This window comes from Schistocerca gregaria, chromosome 10 (genome assembly GCF_023897955.1).
Source record: "Schistocerca gregaria isolate iqSchGreg1 chromosome 10, iqSchGreg1.2, whole genome shotgun sequence".
In the NCBI taxonomy this organism is placed as follows: domain Eukaryota; kingdom Metazoa; phylum Arthropoda; class Insecta; order Orthoptera; family Acrididae; genus Schistocerca; species Schistocerca gregaria.
The window spans coordinates 140,167,239-140,179,755 of record NC_064929.1 but is presented as its reverse complement, the minus strand read 5'-3'; the positions used below and the strand labels follow the sequence as shown (position 1 = coordinate 140,179,755).

The 12,517-nt window shown below is 42.4% G+C and overlaps 1 protein-coding gene across 5 annotated transcripts in view; it reads right to left on the bottom strand.

The window, feature by feature from the left end:
* Window positions 1–12,517, bottom strand: part of LOC126293305 (aminopeptidase N-like) — a 721,098-nt gene that overhangs the window by 288,439 nt on the left and 420,142 nt on the right. For all 5 annotated transcript variants that reach the window (XM_049986440.1, XM_049986441.1, XM_049986437.1 and 2 more), the window contains one exon: window positions 5,877–6,035. In XM_049986440.1, coding sequence (XP_049842397.1) covers window positions 5,877–6,035 — 159 coding nt within the window. The remainder of the gene's footprint in view (window positions 1–5,876; window positions 6,036–12,517) is intronic.

Here is a 12,517-nt window from a genome sequence, read left to right as displayed (position 1 = left end):
AGTTGGCAACAATAGAATCTTTTGGTGGCAGAAATGTATACTATGAAAATAAGCAGGATTTACTTTCACAGTGTCATGAAGGTTGTTACTGGAGGATCTAATGCTTGTGCAATACTTTTCAGAAAATAGATGTTTCAAGAATTTTTTTTCTTGAGTAATACACTACAAAATCGAGTTTTTGAACTGTGTCTTGTAGGATTACATTGTGAACAAAGAATATATATCTTAATTGTTGGTTGGTACCCATCTGTGCACAAGCAATCATTGTTCTAGTGTTTGCACATATGAACTTACGAACTATTCAGCATATTTGTTTTGAATTATTGTTGTTAACGACCTACAGTAAAAAAATAAACGTGATAATAATACCATGTGGTCTCCTGCTGCTGGAGTAAAACTGTAAATATATTGTGTAGAGCCTCCAAATATGTCCAACTACAGGCCCAAGCACCGTTCATCGGGCAAGCAGCACAGTACTGACAAGGCAGCTACAACTGAGTTCGCTGAGCACAGTCTGGGTGTTAAACAGAGATTGTCGTCCCTGTATATTAGGTTTCCTGAAATCTTTATTTCAACATACCCCTTAATTATTCTGTCCCAGGAATTCGGCACATTTGCACCACAATACTGCTTGCACTGTATTTCATTTGAAGACATGACAGAAAAATGGGCTAACCCTCAAATGTAAAATGTTGCCATCTGTTGCTGGATACGAGTACTATCAAAACTGACATTGGTCTCACCCATAAATGTCCTAATGTGATATTTAGGGGTGAGACCAACGCCAATTTTGATGGTTCCTGTACCCAACAACAAATGGCAACACTTATCCCTAAGCTTTTACATTTGAGGGTTAGCCCTTTTTTCTGCCCATGTCTTCAAACCAATTTTTCTGTGTATGTTTTCATTTCACAATAATAGCCGGGACAGTGCTCGAGACCAGCTGTTTGGCTTGGTTGTTTTAGTTGGGTGTGCTACTGATGCTTCTTGCACCTCTCCTTGACTGTTCCGACACGAGAAACACCATATTTGCATAGATTGTGATACACAGATAGCTTTCAGAGATTGTCTTAAACAATGCAATAGTTGATGGGAGTGAAATACACTGGATTCCATGTTTCCACACGACTGTAACGTATGCCCAAGGTCAGCAAAAACGCAGGTAAGAGATTTTTGGCCTCTCTTCCTTGGTTTCAATCTCTTGTTTTATGTGGGGTGGCCAGTCTGAACAGTTCAGGAGAGATGCAAGGAATATTACCAACATTCCCAACTAAAATAAACAAGCAAATCAGCTGTCACTGAGCACTGTCTCAAACATAATCACGAAATGAAATACAATGAGACCAGAATCATGGTGAGAATAGTAAATTTCTGGGACAGCATAACTAAGGAATTTGTCAAAATTAAAATGTCAAACCATCACAGTTGAAAAACACTGAGAGAATTTATCTAAATGTGAGCTATGAAAAACAAAAGAGCATCAAAGGTGTCAGGAATAGAACTCTGCTATAAACAGCAGCATGAGACCAACTTTAGTCACAGTCTCATTGGAGCCCACGTAAAGAGTACACGATAGCAAAACACAGCACCTGAAGAGGACAGCTGTGCTGGTTGTCGAAATATTGTGCAGGAAATGGGAATAACAACTCGCCAGAACATCTGGATGTGCACAACTAAGAAACTAAATATTACAGAATATTTCACTGATAATGTATGAACCATTCTTGTGTAGAAACAGGTATTGAGTAGGGAAAGATATGTATAAATAGAAACAATAAACCAAATAAATGTTATATGACTGTGGGTAAGTGGTAGCAACCAAAGCTAATGGAGAATTAATTATGTAAAATACAAAATTTGTGATGTGTAGAAATAAGGAACTTTAATACCAAAACTGTGGAGTGGAGAAATAATTAAATTTAATAAAAATTTGTGTGCTTTTCGGATGTTAATGAAATATGAGATATACAAAGGAACTACTGTAGCTGTTGTTATGTTATTTATAAGCACACAGCAGAGGCTGCAGAAAACTGTAATTTTGAGATAGATTTTTTGGAGCAGACTGTATGTGTTTGTTTTGTGCCTTTTTAAAGTAAATGCCCCCCCCCCCCCCCCCCATGAACCATGGACCTTGACGTTGGTGGGGAGGCTTGCGTGCCTCAGCGATAGAGATGGCCGTACCGTAGGTGCAACCACAACGGAGGGGTATCTGTTGAGAGGCCAGACAAACATGTGGTTCCTGAAGAGGGGCAGCAGCCTTTTCAGTAATTGCAGGGGCAACAGTCTGGATGATTGACTGATCTGGCCTTGCAACATTAACCAAAACGGCCTTGCTGTGCTGGTACTGCGAACGGCTGAAAGCAAGGGGAAACTGCATCCGTAATTTTTCCCGAGGACATGCAGCTTTACTGTATGATTAAATGATGATGACGTCCTCTTGGGTAAAATATTCCGGAGGTAAAATAGTCCCCCATTCGGATCTCCGGGCGGGGGACTACTCAGAAGGACGTCGTTATCAGGAGAAAGAAAACTGGCGTTCTACGGATCGGAGTGTGGAATGTCAGATCACTTAATCGGGCAGGTAGGTTAGAAAATTTAAAAAGGGAAATGGATAGGTTAAAGTTAGATATAGTGGGAATTAGTGAAGTTCGGTGGCAGGAGGAACAAGACTTTTGGTCAGGTGAATACAGGGTTATAAATACAAAATCAAATAGGGGTAACGCAGGAGTAGGTTTAATAATGAATAAAAAAATAGGAGTGCGGTTAAGCTACTACAAACAGCATAGTGAATGCATTATTGTGGCCAAGATAGACACAAAGCCCATGCCTACTACAGTAGTACAAGTTTATATGCCAACTAGCTCTGCAGATGATGAAGAAATTGAAGAAATGTATGATGAGATAAAAGAAATTATTCAGGTAGTGAAGGGAGACGAAAATTTAATAGTCATGGGTGACTGGAATTCGTCAGTAGGAAAAGGGAGAGAAGGAAACATAGTAGGTGATTATGGATTGGGGCTACGAAATGAAAGAGGAAGCCGTCTGATAGAATTTTGCACAGAGCATAACTTAATCATAGCTAACACTTGGTTCAAGAATCATAAAAGAAGGTTGTATACATGGAAGAATCCTGGAGATACTAAAAGGTATCAGATAGATTATATAATGGTAAGACAGAGATTTAGGAATCAGGTTTTAAATTGTAGGACATTTCCAGGGGCAGATGTGGACTCTGACCACAATCTATTGGTTATGACCTGTAGGTTAAAACTGAAGAAACTGCAAAAAGGTGGGAATTTAAGGACATGGGATCTGGATAAGCTGAAAGAACCAGAGGTTGTACCGAGTTTCAAGGAGAGCATAAGGGAACAATTGACAGCAATGGGGGAAAGAAACACAGTAGAAGAAGAATGGGTAGCTCTGAGGGATGAAGTAGTGAAGGCAGCAGAGGATCAAGTAGGTAAAAAGACGAGGGCTAGTAGAAATCCTTGGGTAACAGAAGAAATATTGAATTTAATTGATGAAAGGAGAAAATATAAAAATGCAGTAAATGAAGCAGGCAAAAAGGAATACAAACGTCTCAAAAATGAGATCGACAGGAAGTGCAAAATGGCTAAGCAGGGATGGCTAGAGGACAAATGTAAGGATGTAGAAGCTTATCTCACTAGGGGTAAGATAGATACTGCCTACAGGAAAATTAAAGAGACCTTTGGAGAGAAGAGAACCACGTGTATGAACATCAAGAGCTCAGATGGCAACCCAGTTCTAAGCAAAGAAGGGAAGGCAGAAAGGTGGAAGGAGTATATAGAAGGTTTATTCAAGGGCGATGTACTTGAGGACAATATTATGGAAATGGAAGAGGATGTAGATGAAGATGAAATGGGAGGTAAGATACTGCGTGAAGAGTCTGACAGAGCACTGAAAGACATGAGTCGAAACAAGGGCCCCGGAGTAGACAACATTCCATTAGAACTACTGACGGCCTTGGGAGAGCCAGTCATGACAAAACTCTACCAGCTGGTGAGCAAGATGTATGAGACAGGTGAAATACCCTCAGACTTCAGGAAGAATATAATAATTCCAATCCCAAAGAAAGCAGGTGCTGACAGTTGTGAAAATTACCGAACTATCAGTTTAATAAGCCACAGCTACAAAATAGTAACACAAATTCTTTACGGACGAATGGAAAAACTGGTAGATGCGGACCTCGGGGAGGATCAGTTTGGATTCCGTCGAAATGTTGGAACACGTGAGGCAATACTGACCTTACGACTTATCTTAGAAGAAAGATTAAGAAAAGGCAAACCCACGTTTCTAGCATTTGTAGACCTAGAGAAAGCTTTTGACAATGTTGACTGGAATACTCTCTTTCAAATTCTGAAGGTGGCAGGGGTAAAGTACAGGGAGCGAAAGGCTATTTACAATTTGTACAGAAACCAGATGGCAGTTATTAGAGTCGAGGGGCATGAAAGGGAAGCTGTGGTTGGGAAAGGAGTGAGACAGGGTTGTAGCCTCTCCCCGATGTTATTCAATCTGTATATTGAGCAAGCAGTAAAGGAAACAAAAGAAAAATTTGGAGTAGGTATTAAAATTCATGGAGAAGAAGTAAAAACTTTGAGGTTCGCCGATGACATTGTAATTCTGTCAGAGACAGCAAAGGACTTGGAAGAGCAGTTGAACGGGATGGACAGTGTCTTGAAAGGAGGATATAAGATGACCACCAAAAAGCAAAATGAGGATAATGGGATATGGAGTGATGCTGAGGGAATTAGACTAGGAAATGAGACACTGAAAGTAGTAAAGGAGTTTTGCTATTTGGGGAGCAAAATAACTGATGATGGTCGAAGTAGAGAGGATATAAAATGTAGACTGGCAATGGCAAGGAAAGCGTTTCTGAAGAAGAGCGATTTGTTAACATCGAATATAGATTTATGTATCAGGAAGTCGTTTCTGAAAGTATTTGTTTGGAGTGTAGCCATGTATGGAAGTGAAACATGGACGATAACTAGTTTGGACAAGAAGAGAATAGAAGCTTTCGAAATGTGGTGCTACAGAAGAGTGCTGAAGATTAGATGGGTAGATCACGTAACTAATGAGGAGGTATTGAATAGAACCGGGGAGAAGAGGAGTTTGTGGCACAACTTGACTAGAAGAAGGGATCGGTTGGTAGGACATGTTTTGAGGCATCAAGGGATCACAAATTTAGCATTGGAGGGCAGCGTGGAGGGTAAAAATCGTAGAGGGAGACCAAGAGATGAATACACTAAGCAGATTCAGAAGGATGTAGGTTGCAGTAGGTACTGGGCGATGAAGTAGCTTGCACAGGATAGAGTAGCATGGAGAGCTGCATCAAACCAGTCTCAGGACTGAAGACAACAACAACAACAACAACAAAATAAATGGAAGGTAAAATGCACTTTCTCTGTTGATTTGAACTGGATCTATTCAACTTGCACCAAAGACAGTTATTCAGAGAAAAATGGAATTTTAAAATATAATGTTCTATCTGTACCGCAGGAATATGTAGCTGTGACACTGGCCTTAGTTCAGCTGATCATACAGAAGTTATTCTATCATTATTATTTTTGGCTGGTCTAGATGGGATGAAATGTTAGATAATCTTGTATGCACTCCACCACTGTGAAATCTCAGTTTAGGTTCAGTGACTGCTTTCCACTGCAACTGAATTTATAAACAGAGTATCAAGTTTTCCCTGTGAGTTATTGAGGATGCTTCTAGCAAAAAGCAAAATATGTCAGCTGAAAATTGATTCAACTACAGAACACAACCAATGATGTTATACTGTAAAACGATTATTGTGCGTTAGAAGTATTAGCACCACACACAGTGTGCTAAAATGGTTGTTTGTGGCTTACCTGAGATGCGGCCGAACTATCATTCGTATCTGGAGTGGCACAGCTGTACTGTTTACAGAGGCATTTGCTGCAGGTGCTTCTCTCTTCCTACGGCGCCCGGGAGTCGGAAACGGTGCATTTGCCTGTGGACCTGTGAACCCAGCTGAAGTGCCTGCGCTCCTGAAACAAATGGAACATAGTTTACAATAAGAGATAACTAAACACTATTCTGCACCAGGCTGAAGTTCCATGAGAAAGGGGAAGTAAATATACATTTCTGGTAATATGAGGGCTAACTTAAGATTCTAGAAAAATATTAAAAGGATATTTCTTGTACAGACTATTTTACTGTATCTCAAAATATTTGTGTCTATGCACATTAGCATATATTCAATCCTGGAAACATTTTTTTCACTCATAGTATTAGTGCCTCGGAAAGAGTTTCGAAACAATTCGATAGCTTTCTGACGTAATAAAAATTATTGTACTTGCATTTTTTTTTGCTTCATGGAAGACAATAAGCAGTCATTACATGACAGACTGGGTGAACACGGGCATTGAGATGCTGATTTTATGTTTTTCTCTGACAGATAGTCAATCGCCAGGTGTGCTGTGTGAAAGCTGGTATCATCATGATTGAGAATGATGTGATATTATGGGTTCTTTATTTCACCAATGACTTGCTGCAAACAAATTGTTGTGTAGTGTTCAGAATTAGCTGTTTTTCAGTCATCTATAGTGATGGACATGAAATGTCCAGCCACTGATTGTCAAACATCAACATAGCAAAATGATGTATTCTTGTCAAGTTAGGCCTTTAGGAAAATTTTACATGAATTAGCCATTGAAAACTTTCGCCTGAAATTTCCATTTTTTGAAGTCACAATTTCCTTTAGCTCTCACATGAACTACTTGGAAAATTTCTTAGGTGTCACTGTTCTGACAACAGTGAGGGACCAGATTTGAAACTATAGTAATAACTGCCTCAATAGTACCACCTAATGGTCATTTGTAATAATGACTCTCATATAAGGATACACTACTCACTTTAACAATATATGAATTCATCATCATCATTACCATCATCATTACCACCACTACCACCACCACCTCTTAACAATCCCTAGTTTAGTCCCTATGTGGAGCACATGTTAATAATCAGCCTAATTTCCACTACCTAGATCTTACTTGTCAGCTGCCCTTAACATCCTGTCAGTCCCCTATAATACTATTTGTGTCATTTATTTTACCTTTAGTTACATCACTCAATGGAATTAAAGAATCACATTTCTTAAGCCCCGAATTTCCACCCACTGCAACACTACAGTTTCATATTTGGCGCAAAAAGGTGCATACAACAGTCCTCTGTACTGGACAAAATGTGGTACCTTGCAATGTCACCTTTGGGCTTGGTGACACTTCAAACGGCAAGGTGTTGACACTTAAAAGGCCACAGTTCAGAAGTTCATGTAGCGTGTTAGGTGGGTTAATGAGACGTCACACTGGCACCAGAAGTCCATGCAATTCTGCTCAATGCCACTATGGATGTGTCACATGATCAGAAGGTAGTCACACTACCTCTTGAGCACATTTCAATTTCCTTTTGACACCTCTGTGATGGAGGTTAGAACAGTGATTCCCAGCATTGAAATCATGGACAGGCACACTGGCACTCGGAATGGGCACGAGAAGGTCACAGGGGAGTGTTAATGAAAGCACCCCTTCCCTGTGACATTCCTCACATTTCACGGTCAAAAAAGAAAATTTGCAGTGCGATGAGCAACAGTAAGATGTTCTTCACAACCTTTGAGACTGCTGATACCCTTGCGCATTTAAACTCTTCTCTAAGGACATCGTGAGGCTGCATCCCCACTGAACATCATCGCACCCGTTTCCAGCCCCACACAGCCACAACTTTCTCTCTTTCGTACAGGCTGCAATCACTAAGGATGTTCAAAACCATTTGACAAAACCTAATATGATACGAAGCAGCTAAAAGTGCTTCTGCTTTTTCAATGCTCCTACATTATGTCCCCCTGTGTCGTGATCGTGAGGGTATGTGACACTGACATGCTTGAATAAAACAGCAGAGGGCCCTTCTAAGACCCACCAGTTTGGCAAAACCCTCAGTGGCAGACCCCCCCACCACTACTGAGAATTTTAGGAATGTAACTGTAAAGACTGCAGCCATGACAAGAGTACCAGGTGTCTGCAGGCAGGCTGTACTGCTGCTCTTTTGCCACTACTATGCTACTCTTGCACCTGCTAGTAGGCCATCTGAATTTGTGGAGTCTCAAGGAGGTAGCCAATCTGCAAGCATCTACAATGTCATTAAGGTTTCTGTTTATATAGGTGTATTTCTGAAATTCTCAATGAAGATGGGTGGACACACTGAAGGTTTTGCTGATCTAGGAGGGGTGGGGTGGGGCTCTGAGAGATTCCTTTGCCATTTTACTCATTCATGTCAATGTCACATCCCCTCATGATAATACCACAGGATGAAACAAAATAGGAGTTCTGAAAGAGCATGAGCACCCTTAGCTGCTTTGGGTTATGTTCAAGTTTCAATGAATGGTTTTGGACAGTCCCTAGTGGTTCCAACACATACACAAGAGCAAAAATTGTAGTCATGATGCACTCCAAATGGATGTGATCAGATTCGATGGGAATGTGACCACACGATGTCCTTAGAGAAGCGGCGCCGTCTCAAAGGTTGTGAAGAATGTACTCTTGTTGCTCATCGCACTGTAAACTGTCATTTTTGACTGTGCAATATGTGGAAATCAACACTGCAGGGAAAATGGTGATTTCAATGACGTTCTTTATGCCACCACATGTGGTCTCCTTGTGCCAATTCTGACCAGTGATGCATCCAGAATGTTTTCCTAAGCCACTTATAATAAAACTGCACGATTTCAATGCTGGGCGTCACATTTCTGACCATCATTGTAGAAGCGTCAAAAGAAGGGGTGAAATGGGAGTAAGAGGGAGTGTGATGACCTTCCAATTGTGTGACACATCCATGGTGGTATTGGGAAGAATTGTGGTGGAATTTGGTGCCAACGGGACATCATTAACACGCCTTACATGTCACACATGAACTTCTGAGCTGTGACCTTTTTCTCGCAAGTGTCGACACCTTGCTGTCTGAAGCATTCTCGAGCTCAAGGGTGGGTTCGCAGAGCACGATGCTTTTACATACCACTGAGCAAAATTTCAAACTTAAGTATCACAGTGGGTGGGAATAAGGACTCTTTAATTCTGTTGTCCAGAATATTATATCCAGCCATATCACCTGGCCATGACAAATGCCAGCATACACCCATATCCTGTGTGGCATATAGTTGCTGGAAAGAATGCACTTCTCTTCCAGAGGCACCGGCTTTCTGGTAAGCTGCACACAAACAAGCGCATGTGCGCCCACACACTCACACACAACCATCGATAGTGGCACTGTGATAGTGGAATTTTCTTTTTCCACAGTCAAGTGTCCAAACGTTCATATCTGTCCATTCATGCCGCAGCATATCTGCCAGCAGCAGACGGATCCCACTCTGGGCAATTATGCCGGCATCAACCTGCAGCCCATCAATCAGAGACAAATGACTCCCTCTACTGGCTTTACACCACCCACCTCCCTTGGCCCACCAATTGGAGCCACATTGCTTGCTGCCGTATACACTTTGGCTGTGTCCTCGCCTCAAGGTCTCACCGGACTCCAGCTGCGCCCTTGCTGCTGCATCTTACAGGGAGCCAGTTACGTAAGCATCATCCCCAGATGCCAGCCATCGCCACACCACAATACCATACTGGGTTCCTGCAACGCTCACGCTGACATCAGAACTCACCGGATGGCACCCTGCCCGCCATATTCAGAGCACAATTCTCTGTTGTAATACCTCGTACCATATTGTTAACCTTGTCTTGCTTGTGTAATAAATCATTACATATGTTTACATGGTAACCACTGTTATTTCATTTGCCATCACCACCACACAAGGACACCAAAGCTGGGATCAAGAGACTATTCTATCAGTGTCTCTGTCTAGCATCCTCATACCTGGACACAGCTGCCACTATGTCCCCTTTCATTCCAGTCGAGTCCACCTGCATTCCTGCCAACATTCCAACATCCCGTCACGGTCTAGCCATACCCATCAGCACCACCTCCCTACATCCCACCTGCTCTTTGGAGTCCGGCCGACTCCGGCAGCATCTCCGGGAGTCACCATCCGGCTAGCGTGCCTCCTGTTGGCTACTGCCACCTCCTCTATGTTCCAACCTCTTCTGGCTGAACCTGTGGACATCTCTGTGAATCTCCCACCAGCCTGGGCCTCTATCTGGGCTGAGACTGGCTCGATGCATGCCTCACTTCTGGGCCCTACCGAAGCTGACTCACTGGTTTCCTGCAATCCCAGAAATCCCTTTTGATACTTCTGGTGCTCTTCCGTGCGATCTTGCCACCTACAGTATTTCCACACCTCTAACCCTGCACCCTCTCAGGTGTATTCTGCGATTCCAGCTGCATAGACCCTCATTTAGATGCGGGAGTAACATGCTATTTTCTCTTTTCTTTTGGTGACGTCTATCCCTGAACTTTCTTCTTGCCGTGCTCCTCTGCACATTGCACTTCCAGCAACACCCTTTCCACCACTTCAGGTGTGCCTCCCAGTTTTACCTGATCTATTCACACATTTTACTGCAAGCTTTGCACTCCAGATGGCCTCCTCTCTAGGCAGGCCTTGTCTCCCAGCACCCGCCAATGCCCTTGCATTCTGTCATTTCTTTGGTGCTCACAGCACGTCCCCCATCCGAGGACCCATCTCTGCCCTCTGGGCATGACCCTTCCCCCTTTGTCTCTTTCAAATCCAGCTGAGACTGCTCTGCTACCCTCTACTCAGCAGGGGATGGATATTATATCTGGCTCTATCGCCTGGCCACAACAATCGCACTACATCTGTGTCCTGTGGGTTGTCTAGTTACTGGCTGTAAGGCACTTCTCTTCCAAAACTGCTGATTCTCCACTAAGTTGCTCACGCATCACAGATCACTTAGCACTGATATTGTGGACCTATTCATTCTCCACAGGCACGTGTCCACAAGAATATATATCCCATATATGCTGTCACACTGCCACCAGAAGGCAGACAATCCTGCCCTGGGCTTCACTCCGGCTGCCTCTTGCAGCCCATACATCAGACCCCCATCACTCACTGCCGTACATGTGCTGGCTGCATCTTCACCATTGAGCACCAGCTGTGCCCCCCACTGCTGTGAGGCTGCAGTACCATGCTATGTCCCACCCACTGCATCGCTGTTATAGTGCTTCGCTTGTGCAATAAACCGCTGCAGACGTCTACCCACAGTTATTTCATGTGTCATTGTACTGTGCAAGGGCTCAATATTAAAGCACATCTTCCATACAGTAACCACCTCATTAAGAAAATCTAGGATTTATAAAAGTGATATTGTCTATGTTAGTATCAGTTGTAAGGGTCTGGACCTTGCCTGGTGTGAAAGTCACTAAGCATGGGGTTGACCTCAGGTGTATTTTGAACAACAATAACACTCAGGAGACAAAACAAGCAGAACACCTTTCTTAGTCAAATAGTTGCTGTGGATGTGTGATGTCAGCCACCTAGGGAACGAATTTTGCGTACTAGATTACTTTCCCCCAGAAGAGACTGAAATTCCTTTAAGTTTTTTCAGGGCCAGCAGCTTCTCAATGCCATTAGTGCGATCCCGTTGCTGCTTAACGTATGTCCAAATACTGCACAGATGGTACAAAAAACTTGCATCTGTCTAAGTTACAATGAGGCCCATCCTCCAACAGCTGCTGAAATATTGTTTGTAAGTTTTGCATATGCTCTTCTGTAGTAGCATCCATCACCCAAATGTCGCCCATATTCTTTACGTACTTGAGAATACTATGAGTTAGCTGCTCCGCATATCTTTGGAAAATTCCTCACACCAAAGTGACCCACAAAGGTAACCTCTTGTATTCATGTATTCCAAAGGTGTATTTAGCATCAGAATATTCAGTTTGTCTGAGTGTAAAGGTAATTGCAAGTATGCATCCTTCAAAACATCCTGTGAAAAACGCTCCCCTCACCTAACTTTGTTAATAGTTCCTCTGGCCAAGCGACTGGTTAATTGTTGATCTCACTTTGCACTTTAATTGTTGTCTTAAAATCACCAAAAGTTCTGATGAAACTGTTTGCTTTCTTTGTCATGACCTTGGAAGTCACTCACTGACTAGCTGAGATTCGTGTAATGACTCCCAAGCCCTATTACCTGTTTAACTCAGCCTTACAGCATCACACATTGTGAATGGAACTGTCTGTGTACTCCAAAATTTAGGCACAAAGGACAGCTTGAGTGAAATATGCACTTCAGTTCTTTGGCCCAAACCAACTTTGGTTGGAACAATTGCACAATTCTAAATCCTGGAGTGTGTAATGGAGCTGGTCAATGACCCTGTTTTCACCAAAAACATACAATACATACATACATACAACTGGAGCACTCAGTATGTACAAACATATTAAGTACAGTAAGCTCCCGATACACTCTGCACAGCCACATTACCTGATGCACCAAAATACTTCAGAAATCACACAAATTATGGTTTTCTTTGTTATCACTAAATTAATTACAGAAAA